The sequence below is a fragment of the Schistocerca cancellata genome, chromosome 11 (assembly GCF_023864275.1).
Source record: "Schistocerca cancellata isolate TAMUIC-IGC-003103 chromosome 11, iqSchCanc2.1, whole genome shotgun sequence".
Lineage (NCBI taxonomy): Eukaryota > Metazoa > Arthropoda > Insecta > Orthoptera > Acrididae > Schistocerca > Schistocerca cancellata.
The window spans coordinates 159,879,871-159,905,153 of record NC_064636.1 but is presented as its reverse complement, the minus strand read 5'-3'; the positions used below and the strand labels follow the sequence as shown (position 1 = coordinate 159,905,153).

General features: G+C 39.8%; 1 protein-coding gene across 6 annotated transcripts in view; it reads right to left on the bottom strand.

Moving 5' to 3' along the window:
* The window catches only part of LOC126108844 (zinc finger protein 107-like), a 129,255-nt gene extending 112,397 nt beyond the window's left edge, over nt 1–16,858 (bottom strand). For 4 of the 6 annotated variants that reach the window (XM_049914208.1, XM_049914206.1, XM_049914210.1 and 1 more), the window contains exons 1-2: nt 16,791–16,858; nt 15,107–15,188 (exon numbers count right to left, since the gene is read on the bottom strand). In XM_049914208.1, coding sequence (XP_049770165.1) covers nt 15,107–15,135 — 29 coding nt within the window. In that variant the 5' untranslated portion in view covers nt 15,136–15,188; nt 16,791–16,858. Of the gene's footprint in view, nt 1–15,106; nt 15,189–15,293; nt 15,430–16,790 lie in introns of those variants that run through there. The other 2 variants (XM_049914207.1, XM_049914209.1) reach the window with 2 other exon arrangements.
* Nucleotides 16,859–25,283: the final 8,425 nt, after the last annotated feature.

The window sequence follows — 25,283 nt, the reverse complement described above, 5'->3', positions numbered from 1 at the left end:
GATCCATTGGGATAATCGCTTGTGGGGTAGTCTACAATGTAATCTCTATTCTAAGCAGATTACATTGGCTCTGCAGTTACAGGGGTAGGTGCAGGACTTGCAAAGTGGGGTCAGTGACCTTGATTTAGAAAAATTTGGAGCAATAGGAGGTGAACAAGATCCTCCCACAAACAGGTAACTGCTGGAAGTAGTAGCAATTCTACAGACACCTTTAAGGACCAGAGGAGGATTCATTTGGGAAATTGCCTTACTAAATAATATTAATACTTCAAGCTACAATGGAACTTTCAATTTAGAATTTAAAGACAGGTGAAATACATCCTGTGGATGATGGTCAAATTTACATTTCATGTCAACACTTTGGCTATCTCCAATAATGTTGTTCAAGCATTGTACCCCCCTGCATTCAGCAGTGTTTTCAGACGAATTTTACATGAAAGTGCAACATCGAGAGTTGTGGAAATCAATTATTGGGCTGACATTTTCACCTCATATTAAGAGGCTGCTGAAGTGTAAACATTTTTGGCTAGTGCAGTTTCCTCATGAACCTTTTCCTAGGTACACAGGTGAATGCATATGGGTCATTCCTTGTCAGTTCAACCAGGGGCTCCAGCTCAGTCTCAGATTTGACTGGAATTCAGTACATTAATTCTACCAAGTGTAGAACACTGGTACACAAAGTATTAGTTTCCCCTGCCAATTAGTTCCAGAATGATGACTTGTAAAAGAAGGTGGTCTGACCCGGAAATTGCAACCCGCATCTGGCAATCTATCTTCAGACCGAACTTCAGGTTTTAATAAATTTGGAACTATTCCACCCAGTTCAGTGAAATTTTTACAACCCAGTAACATTCATTTAGAGAACACACTCCATGAATCAAAACACCAACATATTTCTGAGAGAAAATAAATTCCAAAGTGTGATTAAAAAATGTAATACGTTAAAAGGTACATATTGTAGGCGCCCTCTACATCAAATATAGTTCACTCAAAAAGTGTATAAATTTTTTTGTGGTAAGCTTAATGCGGCCTAAACACACACAGAACTCACCATGCCCATATCAGTCACAAAAACTGAGTTACATGCACACGGAAATACAAAAATTTGAAAAATTACCTGAAAAACATGGATTTACAAAGTGTGGTAGCACAAAAGGGACAAGAGGTATCCAAGCCAAATTTCACACACTGCATATGTAGACCATAATGATAAATATTTCAAAATTTCAACGTGTTATTGCAAGACATTTGTGTACAATGGAAGTTGACAGATGTATTTGGTGATGTGGCCATCGCCCCACAACACAATTTTGTAAAAACATATCGTAAACTGTTCTGCCTCTTCTTATCCTCTCCCACAACTGTTTAATCACTAAGCAACAACATATAGACAGATTAACACAACCTATCATTAATGTTTACTGCACCTTAACCGCTAAAAACCAGTCGATTGTGCCTCGAACAGAAGTTCTCCCTCAATTTCGCTACTGTACTCTGTACATTGAGTGGCAAATTGTACTGTCTTCCTGACACTGTGGTAGGAACTGGAACTGTCATAAGAATATGTTCAAAAGGAATCCAACACCTGTCTGCCAAACAGGGGCAATGAAATGATCTGGCTTGTCCTGCTGGTGCCATGAAGTTCATAAATACATCACCTTCTGCTTCACAGTGCTCTGCAACACATCTTAAGTACCATTTGTCATCATAAACAGCAATAACATAGCAACCTGGTTGTATGTTGCTGCTTTTGCTTCTGAATCCTGAGTCAGACATACTGTGAAGACACACGTTGTGCATGAACCTATAGTTATAACCAGACAGTCGGCTCATCTGCACATTGTCAGAGACCGCTGGAGAGAAGTGATGATGGCTCTTTGTGCCTGCAACAGTTTTAATGTGTTCTAGTCTGCTTTTTAGCAACTCTTCAACTGATTTCACCTCATCTTTCGACACATAGAATGATTGTATGCCAGAGATATTTTTCTGTACCCAGGTAAATAACTGAGGAGGTGTTAGAATGTGACCTTCTGTAGAGTGCTGCAGACTAGCTCATGATGCCAAGCACTTAATGGTAGCACCAATACCATCACATACATGTTTACCATGACTGCTGTGAAAAAATTCCATTCTGCGTGAATCAGAAAATCAAGGTAATGCATGCATAAATTTGAGATTTTTACAGTTTTTTTACTGACTAGCTGCCCCATCACTGAAGTATTTTGCAAAATGTATGTGAGGCAGCTTGTTTTTCACATATGCCATGACAGTGCAAATATAGGCATGAACTACAATGGTATCATTAATTAAACAGTCACTAAAAACACAGGTTCATGACAGACATCACCCGATTCACCTCTACAGCAAATCACAAATGCCTGTAGAGTTGCTTGAATGTTGTCCCAATGATATCCTTGGATGACATCTGTAACTATAAATGCATAATTTTCAGAAAAGTCTAGTATTACTATAATTTCATCTTGTTTCAAATTATCCTTACAAAACTGGAGATAAGCCAATTGTGCTGTTGCTGTGAAGCTGTGTGTGGTCAGTTTGTTTTTCGACAACACATTTCAACAAAATCTTCCACTGTACTTTGCTTTGTTTCAAGACTTGTGCGATCCATGTGTGTCCATTGTTTATAAGAAACAAGTTCATCGTCGTCTGTAAGGAGTTCACCATACAGTTTGCTATTCATGTGTTCTCCAAGATTTGCCTTACCAGGACACTTTTCACACCTGTTTATCATGCACTGGTAGGAACTGATGTCACACACTACCAGTTCCATTGCACCTTTGTAATCCACACCAGAATCCTTTATAGCAGCAAACATCAGGTTAGCACTTTGATGGGTCTCACACACACACAAATATTGTGTGTGCCCCTTGCACTTACAGGCCCAACCCACTTTTGGTGGAAGATTGAAAAAAGATGATAAACCTACTTTGGTATTGGGATACTTTTCCTTGAATTATACATATAGTTATGATATGTTGCATAGCAACAGTCTTTTTTGCATCTGTACATGTACATTTCCCATTTTCACCATTGCATAGTCTTTTTCCAGGCATTAACTCCGACACTAGCACCTTTATTTCTGAACTCAATTGCTTACTCTGAGCCTGCTGAAGTTGTGGAAGCACTACTTGGGTGTCTTATTTTCCTAGCTTGCTTTACCATATATGTAGAAACACTGAATTCCTTTGCAGTGTAGTCAAAATACCAGCTGGAAAGTGCAAGGGTAAGAATAGCTACTTTTCTTTGAAATCATGCACAATTTTATCCAAATCAGAGCATTTCTGGCATGATTTCTGTTCCTTTGGAGCAGACAGTTCTTCCTCTTCCACCATTAGTGTGTCAGCTATTTTGTGTTTTAATTCCATTTGAGCTTCTTGTAGTTTTCTTCTACCATAGCTGGGCCTGTCCTTTTCCCAACTTTGTGTCTCTTCATGGGAGACAAACCAAGAGCAGTCACTGAAGTATTTAATTGCTCATCCACTGTGGTTGTAGGTGGCTGATACTCTGTCACTGTTGTGTAAGTATCAGTATATTCTTCATTTTTTAGGAGTGTAACACACCTGTAACATAACTTTTGTTCTGATTTCATGTTAAGTCCCATGCACCGATTCACTTTCAATACTGATTTTATATCAACTTCTCTGAGACTACACTTCACTGTCTTCTTATGAATCCGAAATGGATCAAAACAACTTCTTTGTAGGAAAGAATAATTATCCAGAAACACTTTCATATGATAACAAACACTAAAGTTTCCTGGAACTGAACTATTTGTGCCTACAGGGTGTATCCCAGATCTCCATAGCAACAAATCTTGGTCTGATTCATCCAGATCATACAATACAAAGCGAATGCCACATGTTGTTCCATATGTTTTATGACCTTCAGATTCTTGTGCTCTACCAATACTGCAACTTGTTGAACAAAAGCACCACTAGTACACTCTTCTGCCTCCATACTGACTTTCCACAACAGTACTGACCAGTCTGAACTAGAATCTTAAGAACATGAGTAGCCTGTAATTGTTGCTTGTTTCCTTTGTTGTTCATGCCCAACAATGACTCATTCTGTCCCTGAAAACTACCATTGTTTAACTTTCTGTTGCCTAATGGTTCCTAACAATTGCTGCAGCTTTATCTGAAACAAGCTGTCTGCATCATCACTATTACTTGCTAAATCGTGTTAAAAGAAACTTAAATACATCTCTGTCAACTTTTATTGTACACAAATACCTTGCAATAACAAGTTGAAATTTTGCAACATGTTATATTACGTCTACTTATACAGTGTTTGAAATTTGGCTTGGATATCACTTGTCCCTTTTGTGCTACCACACTTAGAAAATCCATGTTTTTCAGGTACTTTTTCAAATCTTTGTATTTTCATGTGCATGTAACTCTGTTTGTGTGACTGATATGAGCAAGATGAGTTCTGTGCATGTTTATGCCAAAACAAGATTACCCCCAAAAAAAATGTATACCTTTTCTGAGTGAATTATATTTGGCATAGAGGGCACCTATAATATGTACCTTTTAACGTATTACATTTTTTAAATCACATTTTGGAATTTTGAATTTTTCCTCAGAAATATGTTTTTGGTGTTTTGATTCATATAGTGTGTTCTGTAAGTAGATGTTACTGGGTTGTAAAAATTTCACTGGACTGTGCGGAATAGTTTCAAAGTTATCAAGACCTGAAGTTGGGTCTGAAGATAGATTGCCAGATGCGGGTTGCAATTTCCAGGTCACACCACCTTGTTTCACAAGGCATAATTCTGGAACCAATTGGGAGAGGAACTTAAAATTTTGTACATGAGTGTTCCACACTTGGTAGCATTGGTGTGCTAAATTTCACAGGAATCTGAGACTATCAGCTGGAACATTTTCTCAAATTGGTTGAATTGACACGGAATGACCCATATGGCTGTTGCAACCTTGGAATTGCAAGTCACAGAGATACAAATACTTAATAACATATTAGAGAAAATGCAGCCACAGGACCGTTCATTGATTACCTTCACTAATAAATGCTCATCTTTTACTGAATTAGAGGCTTTGGTGTCTGCTATTTAAGCCCGAGTTCTGCAGACCAGCAGTTATGGGGGTTTAAGTGTCATTATCAGGATGGGGATCGAGATTCCAGGCAGTTTGAAAGGGGACCACCCATAAGGAACAAGCATAGGATGTAATTACAGTGTAACGAAGAGGTGCATTTGGTATGGCAATATCTGGTTCCATGGAAAGTGTGTCAAACAGCTGACATCACAAGGAAAGGAAGAGACATGGTAGTGCTCCACTGCCAAAGTGCTGTCTCTGTGCCAAGTCCGAGGTAGGGGAACCCCTGCCTTATCTTTGGGCACAACTTAACCAGAAACCAGTGTGCATCCTCCTCAACTCTGGCAGTTCAGTTTCTCATTTAGATTATCTGTGGTACTTGAAGTTCTGCCATATCTGTGAATTGCCTCATTTGCATCTGTCCGCCCAATGTCGAGCTCTAACTGGGCAGATGTAGCCTCTGATTGGCAAAACTGAGTATTGGAAAATTTTCTTGGCCTGTGAAGCAGATAGTAATTAAAAATGTTGCAGTGAACTTAATTGTGTGACTGAAGGTGGTTTGTCGTTTATTTTAAATTTGACCCAGCTGAAAAATTCACGTTGTGCTCCTGTCATAATGTGTTACCGCAATGTTCAGCATTTGAGCTTGGTCACCTTGGTCCAGTAGAGATGAAGCAGGTACAGGAAGTTCTTGATTGTTTACCATAGATGTTAACTAACAGATTGGACGTCACCAATAAAATCCAGTACAAGATTCGCCTTACAAATGACATTCCAGAGAGGCAGGATCTTTACAGGCTTTCTCCATTAAAGATGAAATGTATATGTGCTTTGATTAATAATATGTTGTTTGATGGAGTCATCAGGCCCTCGACCTCAGCCTATGCTTCTCCCATATTCTCAGTATCTATGGGCAGCAGTGGGGCATTTCATACAGACGTGTGTTATCATGCAGTTAATGAGAAGGTGGTTTTGGAATCTGGTCACTTACCAATCTGCACAATTCTTTTACTTGGTTCAGTCGGGCTCAGTATTTTACTGTCCTGGATCTCAATCTCTCATATTATCAGATCATGTTAACAGATGATTCCAAGCATATTACTGCCTTCTGTACAGATTGGAACCTCTACGATTTTAACAGGGTGCCCTTCAGTTTGTCAATGGGAGTTGCCATTATGACTTGCCTTCGAGATTGTGTTACCAGTGATTTCATGTTCAAGTGTGGACACACTTAGCTAGATGGCACGGTTACTTACAGTTCTAGTCTGTCTGAACACTTGCAACATCTTGAAGTCCTGACAATTTTTTTTCGAAATTTTGTGCCCAATTTTACTAAATTACTGGGATGCCTTAACAATTTAAAAAATTTCAAATGGGATGAAAGTCATCTGGAACCTTCTGAAGTCATTAAGGTGGCACTTAGCAACCCACTACTATTAGCCATACCCAATTTTGAGCTCCTGTTCTTCTTGTAGACGGACACCTAATTCTTCTAGAGTACAAAGTGGAAGCTGTCCTGCAGGAACAGAATGGGAGGGGAGGTGGTGTGGGTTGATGACCTATTGCCTATGCAACTTGGAAACTTTCTCCTGTGGAGATGAAATATTCTATGTATGAATGGGAAGATTTGGCAGTTTTGTTTGCCCTTGACAAATTCAAAATGTATTTGAAACACCAGAAATTTTGTTTAGAGACTGACAAGCTCTTAGTTACGTTTTGGCTCATTATTTCCTTAACATACTCTTAGGCAGTCATTTGGGCATTTATAAAACTCTTGTCAAGATCAGACAACACATCACCTGGTCTTCCCTGTATAAGAAAGCCCAGAGGTTGGTGGGGGCCAAGATCACTCAACATGTCACCTGGTCCTCCCTGTATAAGGATGTCCAGAGGTTGGTGGCGGAGTGTGAGATGTAAGGGAGCTGAGATCAACCAAAATTGCACATTAAATGCTAGCCATCTGCTACCACAAGGGACTAAATAGTTGAGTGCAAAGGTTGGGAATGGAGTGTTAGTTTGAAACCCTAATGTTGGTCAAAAAGCGGAGTTCGGGCGCTAGCAAGCCAGCTCCTCAGTTGAAACTTCCTGGCAGATTAAAACTGTGTGCCAGACCGAGACTCGAACTCGGGACCTTTGCCTTTTGCAGGCAAGTGCCCTACCATCTGAGCTACTGAAGCACGACTCACGCCCAGTACTCACAGCTTTACTTCTACCAGTATCTCGTCTCCTACCTTCCAAACTTTACAGAAGGTCTCCTGCGAACCTAGGTAGAACACTTGCCTGCGAAAGGCAAAGGTCCCGAGTTCGAGTCTCGGTCGGGCATACAGTTTTAATCTGCCAGGAAGTTTCATATCAGCGCACACTCCTCTGCAGAGTGAAAATCTCATTCCAGCTCCTCAGTTCTTGGGACCCTATGAGATTGTCAGGGTGGTGAGCGTGGCAAAACTCCTGGTTCTGAATTTACACATATGTAAAGCTTCATGCATGCACATTACACAGGCCAAGGAGAGTCAAATGTAAAGGGCTCCTGAATGGTGGGGAATGGGAAATTTGGTTTGGTGGGGGAGGCTGAGCTATGGCGTGCTCCCTCTTTGAATTCCAGCCCCCATATGCATGGCAGATGTCACATCACACAGCTCTGAGGTCATGGCGCCAGTGGGCACTGTGGAGCAACAATGGGTGTAGAGGAACAGCAGTGGATCTCACAGGCAGTTGGTGTCTTAAAGGTGGACTGGAGGGTGAGCCATGCAGGGCTCATGGGTAGCATGTGCTTTTTGGTCGAACTTTATGTGCCACTTTCATTATCACCATTCCTAAAATAAAACAATCTTCTTTCAATAATGGTAACTGCCATAGTCTGATCAGCCCCAACATTATCATCACTCATCTAAAAGCTGGTATGTCCACCTCTGGCACAGGGAACAGAGGGGAGACATTGTAGCATGGAAGCAATGAGGCCTTGGTAGATCACTGGATGAAGTTGGCACTGTATCTGTACACTCAGGTCACCTCATTCCCATAAATTCTGAAAGGGGGGGGGGGATGATTTCTGACGTTATGTTAAATCACATCCCAAATGTGTTTGACCAGGTTCACAGCTGGCAAGTTGGGTGGCCACCACATGAACTGGAACTCACCACTGTGTTCCTCACACCATTCTATCACACTCATGGCCTTATGAAATGGTGCATTATCTTGATGAAAAATGACACTGCCAGTGAGAAATATGATCATCATGAAGGGGTGGACCTAACAAACTACGGACCTTGCCACTGGCAGGGAGGCTTGTGTGCTTCAGCAATACAGATAGCCATTCTGTAGGTGTAACCCCAATGGAGGGGTATCTGTTGAGGGGCCAGAAAAAAGTGTGGTCTCTGAAGAGGAGCAGCAGTCTTTTCAGTAGTTGCAAGGGCAACAGTAAGGGTTAATGACTGATCTGTCCTTGTAACATTAATTGAAGAGCCTTGCTGTGCTGGTACTGTGAATAGATGAAAGCAAGGGGAAACTATAGCTGTAATTTTTCCTGAGGGGATGCAGCTTCACTGTGTGGTTAAATGATGGTGTCCTCTCGGGTAAACTATTCCAGAGGTAAAATAGTCCCTCATTCAGATCTCAGGATCATGTCATTATCAGGAGAAAGAAAGCTGGCATTCTACAGATTGGAACTTGGAATGTCAGATCCCTTAATTGGGCACATAGATTAGTACATTTAAAAATGGAAATGGATATGTTAAAGCTAGATATAGTGGAAATTAGTAAAGTTCGATGACAGGAACAATACTACTGGTCAGATGAATACAGGATTATGAATACAAAATCAAGTTGGGGTAATGGTGGAGTAGGTTTAATAATGAATAAAAATAGGAGCACAGGTAAGCTACTACAAACAGCATGGTGAACACATTATTGTAGCTAAGATACATACAAAGCCCACACCTACCACAGTAGTACAAGTTTATATGCCAACTAGCTCCACAGATGAAGAGATGAAAAAAATGAATGATGAGATGAAAGAAATTATTCAGATAATGAAGGGAGACGAAAGTTTAATAGTCATGGGGGAGTGGAAATCGATATTAGGAGGTGGAAAGGGACAGAGAGGCAAAGGGAGGGGGGGGGGAATGAAGAGGGGGGGGGGGAATGAAGAGGGGGGGGGGGGAAATGAAGAGGGGGGGGGGAAATGAAGAGGGGGGGGAAATGAAGAGGGGGGGGGAAATGAAGAGGGGGGGAAATGAAGAGGGGGGGAAATGAAGAGGGGGGGAAATGAAGAGGGGGGGAAATGAAGAGGGGGGGAAATGAAGAGGGGGGGAAATGAAGAGGGGGGGAAATGAAGAGGGGGGAAATGAAGAGGGGGGGAAATGAAGAGGGGGGGAAATGAAGAGGGGGGAAATGAAGAGGGGGGGAAATGAAGAGGGGGGAAATGAAGAGGGGGGGAAATGAAGAGGGGGGGAAATGAAGAGGGGGGGAAATGAAGAGGGGGGGAAATGAAGAGGGGGGGAAATGAAGAGGGGGGGAAATGAAGAGGGGGGGAAATGAAGAGGGGGGGAAATGAAGAGGGGGGGAAATGAAGAGGGGGGGAAATGAAGAGGGGGGAAATGAAGAGGGGGGAAATGAAGAGGGGGGAAATGAAGAGGGGGGGAAATGAAGAGGGGGGAAATGAAGAGGGGGGAAATGAAGAGGGGGAAATGAAGAGGGGGAAATGAAGAGGGGGGAAAGGAAGAGAGCGGGAAAAGGAAGAGAGCGGGAAAAGGAAGAGAGCGGGAAAAGGAAGAGAGCGGGAAAAGGAAGAGAGCGGGAAAAGGAAGAGAGCGGGAAAAGGAAGAGAGCGGGAAAAGGAAGAGAGCGGGAAAAGGAAGAGAGCGGGAAAAGGAAGAGAGCGGGAAAAGGAAGAGAGCGGGAAAAGGAAGAGAGCGGGAAAAGGAAGAGAGCGGGAAAAGGAAGAGAGCGGGAAAAGGAAGAGAGAGGGAAAAGGAAGAGAGAAGGAAAAGGAAGAGAGAAGGAAAAGGAAGAGAGAAGGAAAAGGAAGAGAGAAGGAAAAGGAAGAGAGAAGGAAAAGGAAGAGAGAAGGAAAAGGAAGAGAGAAGGAAAAGGAAGAGAAGCATTTGTAGACTTAGGGAAATGCTTTTGACAATGTTGACGGCAATACTCAAATTCTGAAGGTGGAAGTCATCAAATACGGGGAGTGAAAAGCTATTTACAGTTTGTACAGAAACCAGATGGCAGTTATAAAAGTGAAGGGCTGAAAGGGAAGCAGTGGTTGGGAAGGGACAGACAGGGTTTAACCTTACCCCAGTGTTATTCAATCTGTATACTGAGCAAGCAATAAAGGAAACAAAAATTTAAATAATTCTAAGTAGGTATTAAAATCCAGACAGAAGAAATAAAAACTTTGGGGTTTGCCCACGACATTGAAATTCTGTCAGACACAGCAAAGACCTGGAACAGCAGTTGAGTGGAATGGACAGTGCCTTCAAAAGGGGGAGGGGGGAGAGGAGGGGTGTACAAGATGAAAATCAAGAAAAGCAAAATGATGATGGAATGTAATCTAATTAAATCAGGTGATGACTATTAGATTAGGAAATAAGTCACTTAAGGTAGCAGATGAGTTTTACTATTTGGGGAGCAAAATAACTGATGTGAGTCGAAGTAGAGGATATACAATATAGACTGGCAACGGCAGGGAAAACCTTTGTGAAGAAGAGAAATTTGTTAACATCAAGTATATATCTAAGTGTCAGGAAGTCTTTACTGAAAGTATTTGTATGGAGTGTATCCACACATGGAAGTGAAAAATGGACGATAAATAGTTTAGACAAGAAGAGAACAGAATCTTTCAAAACATGGTTCTATAGATGGGGAGAATAGCAGTTTGTGGCACAACTTGACTAGAAGAAGGGGTCTGTTCACAGGACACGTTCTGAGGCATCAAAGGATTGTCAATTTAGTATTGGAGGGAAGGGTGGAAAGTAGAAATCATGGGTGGAGACCAAGGCATAAATACTAAACAGATTCAGGAGGATGTGGGTTGCAGTAATTATTCGGAAATGGAGAAGCTTGCACAGTATAGAGTAGCATGGAGATCTGCATTAATCCAGTCTCGAGACTGAAGATCACAACAACAGAAGGGATGGATATGCTTTGCAACCTGTTTACAATACTCCTTTTCTAACAGGGCCCTGCATGAGCTCCACTGGACCATGGGTGCCCACATGGACATTTCCCAGAATATAATGGAGGCCCCACCAGTACAGCACTCAAGGAGCTGTTTTCCCTGTGGGTGACGGATATGCACCCTCCCAAAGGCATGATCAGGATTTGTCAGACCATACAGTGCTCTGCCATTGTGCAAACATCCAGTGCAAATAGTTACATGTGTATTTCAGTTGTAGTTGTCAATGTCATGGCATTAACACTGGCACATTCGTGGGTCATCAACTGCACAGATCCATCATTCAGAGTGTTTGGAGCATTGTGCATTCAAACACTTGTACTCTGCCCAGCATTAAGGTCTGATGTTAGTTACACCACAGTTTGCTGCCTGTCTTGTTTCACTGATTTGGCCAGCCTATGATGTCTACCATCTATCACGAGGGATTCTTGCCCAACCCCATGATGTCTGGACATAATTTCACCTCTGTTACACTCTGTGTTGAGGACAATTGCCACAGCACTCCTCAAACACCCAAGAAGCTGTGCAGCTTGCAAAATATTCATCCCAAGCCTTCAGGCCATCAAAATATGCTCTCGGTCAGAATAAGTTAGACTGTGCACAGTCCCTATTTTACACCCAGTCAGCACGCTCACTGATAATCCATGCACTGTGCCTGTCTGACTAGAAGACAAGGTAAGGTGATATTTCCTGGATGAGTTTATATTGATAACAAAGCCGTGGTCATAATGTTTTGGCTGATGTGTTTATGGATTTAGTATTATGACTTCCAAATGGATGCTGGGCAATGCCAAGGGAACCATTCCGCAATATTTGAGGCAATTGTCAAATGCATCAATTTATTACAAGGGTGTACCAGAAAATAACGCCTCCAAAATTTTGATTCTGTTCTTAATATCAGTTGTCATGCATATTACTCTGTTGATGTTACCATTTTGCTGGTGCAATATGCAGCACCCTCCTGCTGGAGAGTTCTGAACTGCAGGGTGTAACATGGGTGTTTGTTATTTAACCATGTCAGCACATGAGAAAACCCTCAGAAAAAAGAGAAAAAATTCAAATAATTCATCCACACATGGAGCACCCTCTCCTTCAGCAGAGCAGTGCCAGACCGTACACAATTTTTTTTTTGCACCTGCAACAATCAAACCTATGATTCGTTATTATTGATCATTCTCCATAGTGACCCCATTTGAGGCAATGAATTTTCAACTGTTTCCAAAACCTAAAGAACACCTTCAAGGACTTCACTTTGATAGTGATGAATTGGTGTGAGCAGAGGTGAGGATGTGAGTCTGCCAACAAAGTCAAACATTCTACAGTGACGACACCAACAACCTGGTGTCTTATTGGGGGAAAGGTGTTCAGTGCCACGGTGACTGTTTGAAATAAACATATAAACACAAAGAATAAAGATGTAAAATATCAATAGAGTTTGTTTTAATTAAAATGCTTCAAAAATTTTAAAATAAAAATTGTGTGCCATTACTTTCCAGCTTGCGCTCATGCCAAAAATATACACCAATTAAAAATTAAGCTATAATTAAGAGGCAAAGAAGGTAGATTTCAACTGATATAATATCTACATTGATCTCTTAAGGTCACAGGGAAATTCAGTCCATCAAATAACACAGCACAACACAGAGAAGACTTTTTGTAGATAAAAGTTACATTCTGGGCACAATTTGGATTTTTTGGTAGATAGACATTAGGCTGAGCTACTGGTCAATTTGTTACCACATCCTTTACTTGGCTTTCACATAGCTAGGCTTTGTCAGCTCACAGCCACCCTGCCACCCTTCAATCTAGGCCAGGCCTTGAGCTGCACTATGGATCAGTCTCTCACCACAACCAGTATTTCAATGGGGGTAGGGGGTGGGGCGGTCTAGCACCTCATTTTAACCTTGTAGCTTTTGAATAGTTCTCAAGTTCAGGCCCAAGGTCAATGACTCTTCAAATTGCTTTTCATTCTCATGATGTGTGTTGTGCATACATATCCTTCTGTATGCTAAACCATTATTACGTTAGTGGTTAAAGCCAAAGTCTGGACAATGTTGAGTTAACCACTCTTATACTGTATTTAATAAAATTTAGTATATTTACTTTCCTACCGTTTCCTCACAGTGATTGCTTACGATTACTGTTGTGATACTGCTCGTCAAATGAATTGCAAGCTGGTCACATAGTTCATATGAACTATAATGAAGCACTCACATATATTCTAATGCAAATGCTGCATTAATGCTATCACAGTACTTCTGCAGTTGCAACCAAGATGGGTGTTGAAGCAGATTTTTTCAGCACAAAAATTATGCAAGTAGTTTGCGTGATTGTGTCAGGACCCTCAATTCTGGTAGGCAGAATAAAAATACTAGTGGCACGAAGTGAATTTGTTTTCCTGCCGATAGCTGAATACCCTACAAATGGCTGCACTGGATTAGATTGTAAGTGACATGTGTACGTAAGATTATTTACACCACTAACTATAACATTCTGGTAGTTCACAAACAATATGTGTAACAACATACAGCAAATGCAGAAAGTGGTTATGAACAAACCTGTCAATAGATTTTCACTCTGCAGCGGAGTGTGCACTGATATGAAACTTCCTGGCAGATTAAAACTGTGTGTCCGACTGAGACTCGAACTCGGGACCTTTGCCTTTCGCGGGCAAGTGCTCTACCATCTGAGCTACCGAAGCACGACTCACGCCCGGTACTCACAGCTTTACTTCTGCCAGTACCTTGTCTCCCACCTTCCAAACTTTACAGAAGCTCTCCTGCGAACCTTGCAGAACTAGCACTCCTGAAAGAAAGGATATTGCGGGGACATGGCTTAGCCATGTCATATCTGCGCACACTCTGCTGCAGAGTGAAAATCTCATTCTGGAAACATCCCCCAGGCTGTGGCTCAGCCATGTCTCCGCAATATTCTTTCTTTGAGGAGTGCTAGTTCTGCAAGGTTCGCAGGAGAGCTTCTGTAAAGTTTGGAAGGTAGGAGACGAGGTACTGGCAGAAGTAAAGCTGTGAGTACCGGGCGTGAGTCATGCTTTGGTAGCTCAGATGGTAGAGCACTTGCCCGCGAAAGGCAAAGGTCCCGAGATCGAGTCGCGATCGGGCACACAGTTTTAATCTGCCAGGAAGTTCCAAACCTGTCAATATTTAATGTGTAACCCCATGGCTTCATAAAAACGTTGCTACCAACATAAAAATTCATTCTGAACCTACGGGCTGCGTAACTACTTATGCTTCCATGTGATTTGTCTGTAATTTAACTTTACTGCTGATGGTTGCACTTACACTTTGTTCACACATTCAAAGTCAACACCTAATGTTAATAGCACTACAGAATTTACTTCTCATATTAGTGAACATGCAAATGTCAACTTAAAAATTATTTACAAACGATTTATTTTACATCATTAATAAATAAATTTCAACTCATTCCATATCACAATACACTGCAACAATGCATTAACTGCAGCCATACCCTTTATAAATTTAAAGGCACTGCTGACATTCACAATAGTCAATTATTCTTAAGTTGCGCATTAAGGTTGTCATTTAAAGAAGCATATCAGAGCAGAATATACCCATTTTATCAGTAGAATTTGGTTGCGCATCAAAAAAAGTTTTCCATGTTTACTGAAAATGAAATTGAAACTCTTGCTCAATTCTGTGTGAGGTTTAATACAAGCCTTATTTCAATGCACTGTACAAAATGTCATTTAAGACAGAAAGTTCATACATTTTTTAGTAAACAATTACTCATGTTTCCAGCAGCATGACAATTTTATGTATTCACGCACAATACTGCACACAGAAATTAATGAAACACTGTTAAGAAATACAAGTAAACCACTTACCATGAGGCGTAACTCAGTTTGTACTTCATCCTGTCCCTCTTTTTTTATCCACATAGTTGGCTCCTGGTCCATGGCTTCAGTTCTACAGTCAGAGGAAAGAAAAGAAAAAAAAAATCAGGTAAGAACAGCTGCACTCGGTTTCCATTGTTACCATGTGCTATAGCTCAAATGCTGCATTTTCACTCACCTACTGGGTACAGTAAATGGGTGATTACACAGGAAACCTAATCAAAGTGGTCGAGGAAAAGTGTGTTCAGTGATATAAACTCACTCACATTTCTCAGGTCATAAAGAGTGAGAACAATCATAAAATAACATGCACTTGAAAAAGTATTTACAGTTGCTACTGCTCCTTCATAACACTGGCTTTCAGATACTGTCCTACTGTGACAATTCTGGACAATGTGTATTTTTTTGTGCATGAACTAACTTCAGCACAACAAACAATCAAAGCAGTCAATAGATTGCTGCAATATTACTTAATAACACCAAATATTTCATTCTATACTTTATTCGTTGTGTTAATCTTAGTATGATAGCGACATGATGAAAATCCAGGCATATGGACTGTTTATCAGTGAATATGCACTTTCAACATTGGTATTACCTTCAAACTTCCTTCATTTGTATTCATTCACAGATGTATACTCAATTTACAGTATGTATAATCATTTTAGAGTCTTAACCTGCTATTAAAGAAAACCAGATACATGTAGTGTAGATTGCACACTGCAATGCGGATGTTCTCATTCTTGATTACCATCGAGATTGAACATTGGTTAGTTTTTTCTTGCAAAACTGATTTACTGAAACTACTTCCTACTAACTGTAGTTATGATGAATGATCTATTAAGTTTTGATGACATGTAATGCTTTATCTTAGACAAACTAAAGAATTTGTAGCTCGTATTTCGCCAGTTCGTAAATAATGTTACAGTACTCTTATAAAGAACTCCATTAAAACCCAAACACTACAACAAACTGGTATTTACACAGGACTGGACGAATACTAACGACAAGAGTAATCAAAGCACAGGGAAAACTAACAAAATGCAACAGAATTACAGCATTTCCTTTCATGCGAACATACTGAAACCAAAAAATGATGTAACTGTGGGCACTTGAAAAACTGCTTGCGTTAGCCCTAAAATCTGGAGCCGCTATATGTCTACATCACAGCAAATTAGCATCACAATCATTATTACAGGTAAGTCAACATAGCCATACTAACATCGTGAATGTTTGAACTTCACTGTCCGCCTTTTCTCGTCAGTCACGAAGTACATGACGGAGACCACTGCATATACAAACTGCTCCTGACAACACGTCACAATCTCAGTCGTTTCTTTTACGAAGATACACGTAGAGCGATTTGACCGGACATGACAAAAACAAGCACAAATAACTCAGGTATGTGGCACTCACACACCGTCACCAAGTACACTATAGGTGTTGTGATCACAATTAAATACAGAATAAAATCTTATCCATATGTACCCATTAAAAATAAAGACAGCAGCCTCAAACATAGCTAGCACAGCGTCATCACAAGATAGTCGCGAACTATTACACTCATCAAACTCGACTGTTATTGTGACAGAAATGAAGTGCCGTGTTAATTTACTTTCCGAAACAATTTTCTTCACTTATTCTTCCTTCCAGTTTATTAACGCTTATAAATTACCTTGAGAATGTCACACACAAATTTCCGCAAAAGCGCGAGGTTACAGCTGACTACACATTTAAACCAGCTAACCCAAAGAACTTGCAGCAAGACGAAGCACTTTGCCGTGGACTACGAGAAAAGCAGTACGGAAAAATGGAGAGATTAAATGCGAAAATTAAATTCCATAGAATGCCTGCTCTATCCTTTTGGTAAATCCTTATCGCTATTTTAGTTCAACAACTAGGTAACTTAAAATAGCTGGTATTAAAGAAATGCGTTTGAAAATTTCTTGGAATCTTAAATCTTCACTGTACCCGTGTACCGTGTGGGAAGCACTGATCTGAACAGGGACATCATACCGTTGTAATTTTTCCTTTGTTACAGTCAGGACGGGCATGTACAAGGCGCTTGACAGTGATATGTAGTTGATTTCTCTTTTTTCCTTGTTAGAGTTATGAGCTGTTAGGTCTTCGTCAAAGTTTTCTTTAAATCGCATAATAAATAGACGCTGTTTTATGACATTACCATCCGAAGAAGAAAGGAAGTGCACCAGCTCGGATTGTTTTAAGGATGGGGAAGGAAATCGACCGTGCAGTTTCAAATGAAACATCCCGGCTTTTGCTTGGAGCGATTCAGGGAAGTCACGGAAAACCCAAATCCCTATGGTCAGATACTGGTTTGAACCATCGCTCCCCCAATTGCGAGTCCAATGTGTTAACCACCGCTTCACCTCACTCGGTCTTAACTATCTAACTGGTTTCCTGTTCACATCTTTTGTAACAGCAACGTAGCAAATCACATGATACTGTCAACTGATAATCTTCTCACGGGTTGTTTCACGAACAATAAATGGTTTGTCATCCTTTCTTCTCGCATATTCAGCAATAGTATTCCAGTCAACAGGCCAGTCCACTTTTACCAACTTATTTAAATTCTGTGGTGACTGCCAAATGCAATGAGATAAATTTCAGTTCACTGTGACGGAAAAACATGAATTTTAAATCAATTAATTCTATGTTCTTTTCCAGTGTTTGATTAATTCTAGGTTGGATATTTCCTGAACAGCGGACGAGCACATTGAAGCAACAAATTTGTTTAAATTCTGTCCTCCACAACAATCGCTAAAGTGAGCTTTACCATTGCGGGTAGAGATTTCAGCATCCATACAAACAGCTTGCTATCTCACACTTCCTCGTTTTCCCTGTATTTCCGAGCACATGAAACACTCTTCTTGTGTTGACTTTATGTCATTGTCTGTAAAATTAAAAAAATTTCAATCGCATCTTTTAAAACAAACCATTGTTGATGGGATTAGTTGTTGTCAACAAAACTTGCTGGAAACAGAAGTTGCAGCTTACAAAAGTCCTATATAAGTTTTAGGTTCACTCCATCTGTTGTTTCTTCTGCTCTTGAGCCCTGTATTTTTCTAAAAGGTGAGCTTTATAATTAGCTGTAAGTGCATCTTTGTTTACCATAGCGGTACTCTAGGCCATATACAGACTTCACTGCTCTTTTTTTGGGATGATGAAAACAGTGACTATAATCCTCTGAAACTGCCTGTCTGTAAATATGGTCTGTATGCACAGATTTGTACAGGGAACACATGAGTGTGATGTTAAGTGACAATCTAAGGACATTATTTTTTTCCAGAGTGAAAATAGTAAGATTGAGACACTGAAAAAACTTTCAGCTTGGTTCCTCACACCATCCGAAATTTGTGGTGAACTAAATTTTCTTAGATGATGGTTCTTCTGCTTTCTTCACTTGTGTTTTCGAATGCTCTTTTCTTCATCGCTGTAACCATAACATCTTCACAGATACCAAGTTTATTCAGAAACATGCTCTTGCAGACCAGGATTCGTTCTGTTTTTCATAGCAAGTAGAACAACAGTGATTTTCCTTTTTGAGTACACTCATGTGCTAGCTTTTTTAAGGATCTTGCCCGAATTACTGCAAATAAACCCTCTTTTTCTCTCATACATCTCTAATTTGTAATATCTTTAAAATTTGCATGGACAAACTTCTTATGACATTTACTTCTGCAGCTGTCTCAACATGGATCCTTCATGTAAGCTTCTGGAACATGGAGTTCCCTGGATGAAATGTAGGATTCTTTGCACTAATATCTGATTTTGAAAACATTTATATCACTGTGTTATCAATGTTTATATATTTTTTATGGCATTACTTGTTCTTGAAAGTGTTTCTCCTATGTCTCTAAATTCTGCTTTTGAAGGGGTGCATATCAGTCATGTCACCTTCATTGGATGTCTACAATAGCTCTGAATTTTGTTACCATCAGTTGGCTTTAATTGCTTCAAATTAACATTTGCTCATTTTTGGGCTCATCACCAGATGTTAGTTGATATTCCAAAATAGAAGGAGAGATATCCGATGGTGAATATGAATCATGATTGTTGTCACTGGTGAGGAAAGTATAGGGAGTTTCCCACTCAGCAAACATGAAGAATCAAAGCTGCTTACAGAAGAACAGAAACATATTCTAGTATATTGTGTGCTCTATATTTCAAACTTTGCGTACTCTTAGCCTGACAAAAGTTTAAAAAAAAATGTTTCCACTCTGCGTCCATAGAAAATGAAGGAAACAGGGAAGATTAATAAAGTGTTGAAATTTGATTTCAAAACTACCGTATTTCAGAAGAATATTGTTCTATAGAACAAATTCCATCATATTTTCCCTCTGGAACTCATAACTAACAAATCAGTACTACAAGAGAGCTCTGAAACCAAACAAACGCCCCTGATTTTTTTACTCTTTATGGCAGATACAGGACAAAACCATAAAGAATGGGGAAAAATGCTCACCAAACGTTGTTGCCAGTATAAACAGTGTTACCATCACACACAGGCCACATAAATATTTCCCTGTATGAAGATCAGGTATTACAGTTTTGTAGATCAAGATATCTGCCTCTGGCATTACAGTTGTCACATCATTCACAGTTCTTATTAAGGAACACCTAGGCGTTCAAGACAGCTACTTGTAGCAGAGAAATGCTCACTGGTATAATATTTGCATATTTATTCAAATGAGTATTGTGATACAACAGTAAATCCTGAGAGATACATAGCTGTAGCAGAGGGAAGAGTAATAGTGATGACTCAAAGGTGCAAAAGATCGAGTAACCTAGTTATTGTTATAATGTGACGATATTTTGAGCAGTTGTAAAGTTTGGTTGAAATACTATGAATAAATGTACAGCAGATAAAGATACATGACTACACTAGTAAAAATAATCTTATTCAAAACAGCCAGCAATATTAGAAAACGTCAACAGAAGAAATATTACAAAAATACTTAGTTACAAAATGTATTAAGAAAAAATAGAGTCAATAACCTCCATATAGTTTAATGTGTATTAAGGTATGACATCCCAGTTTAACATTTCCTCTGGAAGTATCTATCAAATTTTAAAGAAATTCAGGTAAAGCAAGCTTGATTCCATTTTAGCAATCTTATCCTCATTCAAAAAATCTTTAACCCAGAATTTAAATGTATATCAGCTTGAACAAAATGCAGTTTTGAGAATTTTTGGAAGTTTCGCAGTAAATCGTCGTTTGTGTTTATAAGAACAGTTTTTCGTTCTGATGGGATCTGATGTCAGTTAAAATTCAGCTTTAAATATCTGAAAGCACTAATAAATTTTCAGTTGCCATTTCATTGTAACACTTGTGAGCAAGAAACGAAAATTAATTTATTATGCTGAAATTAAGAAATTTTAAACTTCTAATAGTTGTGCAGTAATGTAAATATCTATGTGCCTAAACTCAGTGTTCTCTAAAATTATTGTCACTCCTTGGTAAGGGAAGTAATTGCTTAAATATATAATCAGATTCACTTCACAAAGTTGAAGTATATTTTGCCACTTAACAAAAAATTTGTTTACATTTCATACTTGTAAAATGGTAGCTCATGGAACATGTTAAAACAGTGCCTATTCATTAATTAATTATCATCAAAACCCAGTAATAGAAAGTTTCAACATCAGCTACATCTATACTGACTTACCTAATTTCTTTTTCTTCTCAGGGCTATATGTTTCCTCCTTCTGTAGTGTTTAAAAAAGTACTCATGTTCGAGCTCAGTGCAAAATACATATCACAAAGCTCCTCATACTAGGCTCAACATAGTTTATGTATAAAATGAAGTTTATTTTTTTGAGAGATGTATGTGCCAATTATGGACCAAATCGAAGTTGATTGTAGTGTCTACTAATTTAGTGACAAAACTTGCCTGCTGATACAAGACACAATATAATAAAAATCACTGTTTAGAAAGCATATGTGTTTTTTTGTTGCATGACAACAGACAGGCAAATACATATGAATTTAAACACTGGATGAAATTGCACTTACAAAGGCAGCTGTCAACTGCAAATCTAGAAGCTCGTTCGGAATTTTCTATGGTCTTTAAAGACAGTTAGCTGGTATTTTATTCTGTTAGGTTACAATTTAATAACTCAGTCACAGTCTTTAGCCAAATCGGAAATAGGACACACAAGTAGATTACTGCAATGTCGAACATATATCTCAGGTGGCAGTACACATTAGTTTTTTATTTCAGCCATACTTCCATCATGAACTTCATTGTCTTTGTAGCTCACAACTGAACTGTCACTTTCCAACATGTCAAGGTCTTGCACTACTAGTACTCTGCAGATCAGTCTGTCAGCACACCTACGTTATCTTCCATTCACATTTGTTGGCTACGTTAACTCACAGTAAAGTTGTCAAACTCTAGCCCTAACCTAGGCCTCAGGTTTCACTACACGTCATTATGTCACTACATCTAGTTTTTTCCATTTATCAAACAACTATGGGAATCAGTAACCTACCCTAAAATTCATAATAACCAGACACATAAAAGTTATCTTGTCGCTCTCCATATTAAAAATAACATAATCAATTCATTTCACCTACTGAAAGAAATCATTATGTTAAGCAGTTCTTATTGGCTTCCATATACTGCCATCCAATTGCCTGTGACCAGCATCAATAAATTTCCATCAGCACACAATGCAAGAGCCACCAGCCCTGTATGTGTACTCTGGCCAAATTCTGTAATGAAATATTAATCTTAATCACCTGTTACACATCAAGTGCATGTTAGGTAATGGTAACAAATGATTAAACTCACCAGACTGTTATTACATGTAATTTGCTTATTGTTACCACAAGTCAGTATTCATACTTGTAGATATTTTAAGTGTAATGAACATCACACATATATTAGAATGCCAAACAAAAACCAAAATTTGTTGACATCCTGCAGATATGCATCTGTCATTAACATGTACCAACGAGAGCTGATAGTTTGCTGCACACACAACAGAGATGTAACGTGCCCAACAGATACTGGATATCAACCTTGAGACAAATCTAGTCTCACAAGTCGCCCCCCCCCCCTTCTGCAGCAGATCAGATCTTCAAAAAGTACGGAAATTTGTGGGCAACTAGATGACCTATGCTTTTGCAAACAGTTGTCAGGGACAGTGTAGCATGAAGGGTGTTCTCAGTAGAGTATGTGCATAGGTGTTGCTGCCATCTGTGGTTGGATGAAACTGCTCGTCGCTTTTTGTGATAAACGAGATTGGTGCTAAGTTGATAGCTGGTCACTGGGTAACAGGTAAGCCGTTTTTACCCTTTCGAGTGACACTGTTTATGGGTTATCGTTGTATACTGTATGCAGTTTATGCAGACAACAAGCCTACCACTTTGGCTTTTACAAGGCCTAAGGAGAGCATTCCCTGATGTGGTTTTGGCAGTTAGAATTATTAGCCAATTTGATACAGATGGGAGACATGTTTAAGGGGCCCCACTACCTTTTGAAGTCAATGGAATTTTCTATATCATTGATTGGGCAAATATGTGTCAGAATAAGCAGTCAACAAGCATACAGAGGAGCGTATGTGAGTGGAGACATAGGAATTCAGCTCAATTGAATTGCATTTTAAGGGAGTCAAAAACTTCATTGTAGTGCAGTACATCTCAACTACCTCCCACACCTTATCACGCTTGCTGGTATTTTTTGCAAGCATGTGTTCATCAAACACTCACTGTGGAGCTAATATCACAGTTAAACTTGTCAAGGACAGCTACATTTGGTCGAGTACTAGGAAATACTGTTGATCATGCACTAGTTCATGTGTTTCACTTCAGGCAGCAAAAGCTATCACTATTTACATTGGCCAATAGGTCATTTTTCTGATTCCACGGTGCATTTTTCCTATGTACACATGGAATCTATGTGCCTACTACCTCCAGCAGAAGGGCTCTGGTAAGTCCTCAAGGCAACTGAGAGATACACCTGTTGGGATGATATGACTCCAATTATGTACATTTCTGTGGAAAAACCAGTCAAAACTTATCTTTGTACAAGAGTCACTTGGTTTGACTGCCTGGTACACATTACATTGGACCACAGACAACATTTCAAGTCACCATCATTCCACAAACTGCATATGTTGTGTGGTTTCCAACACCATCACCCCACTTGTTATGAAAATCTTGTGGCACAGACTATATTTCTCCTATGTACACTCTCATTAGATAGAAAAATATCTTATTATCAGGTTAATATCTATCACATCCTGATTTACAGGACTAGAATACTAAGCTCATTCTTGGTTCATGATGGAGTGCTGAAAGCATGAGTAATTTTTTGCCTTCAGTCAGATTACACTCTCTTAAAGTAACCAAATGCCACATCACCTACAAAGTCTCTCAAAGTAGCAACACAGAGGAGTTGTAAATATCAAGTTAATACTAGATATCATTTTATAAATTCGGTACTGTAGCTAAATTTAATATGATCCTCTCTCCCAGTGCAGTTGGGAGACTGAAATTCCGCTAATAAATATCACCACAAACAAAAAACGCCTGATTACCAACTTAAATCTCGAATCATATCTGTGGTAATCTTTTCCTAGTTTCAAACCTCCCAGCAGGATGATATTGATAACAAATTGCTTGACTAATTAATTAAATTGATCATGACAGTCCCTTTGCATGGTGAGTAATTTTTTTCGTGCAGTCAGATTACACCCTGAAAGATTACCGTCAAACCTCCTTGTCTAGCGACACCAGATGAAAGTCGATATCATAAAGCCCTGAATGAAAATTGCGCAACGGATAACTGGGGAAGGGAGCTTGAGAGCGCTACCTAGAGAGTACAATACTAGGCAAGGGGCTGGAGGGCTCACATGCTGATGTGTGGGTCCCTGCATTATATATCTTCTATTTTTAAATGAGCTCCTTTAACTTGAGACCTATGTAATTTTTGGGGTATGTTAAAGATTGATGACAATTGATTACCTATTTATTTTAAACATTATCACTCGACTTCACAGCGATTGCAGCAATTGTTCCAGTTTACAGATATTACAATTTTACAACTTATAGCTCGGGTATATCATATACTAATCTGCACTCACATTTCTACGGGCGAGAAGGAATTGCAGTGGCCAAATGTATACCACCAAAGTCTCCCGATATTTTACACGGGACATCCAATATGTGAGGAGTATAACGGGCAAACTGGGGACCAGATACACAGGGGGTCAAAATTCCGGAATTAAAGGAGAACATTCATTTCTTTACACAATCAAAGCTGGAAATAAAAGAATTAGTACAAATATTCAAATACCTCTCTTCCATGAGTGAACATTGAGACAGACGCACTGAGGGCACGTCTGCTCACTTACTCGTCTTCTGTAACACTCCCAGAATATGGCGGGCGCCCGGAGGTCTTCCTGGGCCCCCGTGGTGGGGGTGATCGAACCACTTAGCCGTGACCAACCTCTCCACCCCAAATCTTGAGACACTTTGACTTTTACCTGCCTGTGCTGTCTCTCTGATCCCCTACCCAGGAGTTAGGTTGGCACTACTATACTACAGAACTACTTCCCAACTAAGATTTGGCCACGCTTTATGGAAAGGTGTGAGGACGATAAGGAAAGTTAATGTGCAGATTCACATTCACGTACGAGAAATGCGTAATACACAACACATATAAATACGTATTATGAAGCCTGACACATTTCTTTCCACCCGTCCACATGTGTTCTGTTGCACCCGCGGCAGGCCATGTCATGTAATAAAATTGGCGGCGGAGCCGCCTCTGTTTGTATTTCCCAGTGCGAGCGAGCAGCGAAACCTGCTGCTTATGGAGCAGAAACTACTGTACCGTTTCATCACCCCATGTGTGGATGGAAAGAAATGATCCGGAATGTTCTTCTCGTGGGAGGACAATTCTGGTTCATTTCTTTTACCAGTGTTATGTTCTATGCTTACGTAAGAAGAAAACAATTGCAAACAATAGTTTGTGCTATAGAAAAGATAAAAACAAACTTGCAACGTCCTGCTCTCTTGCATGAACGAATATTCCCGCTATCAGCGGATCAAATATGCGGCCACTTGGCATAAGGCGATGGCATTTAAACGACATAGCAAGTGAATAACATAGGAAATGTCTAAATTAACATCCTAGGC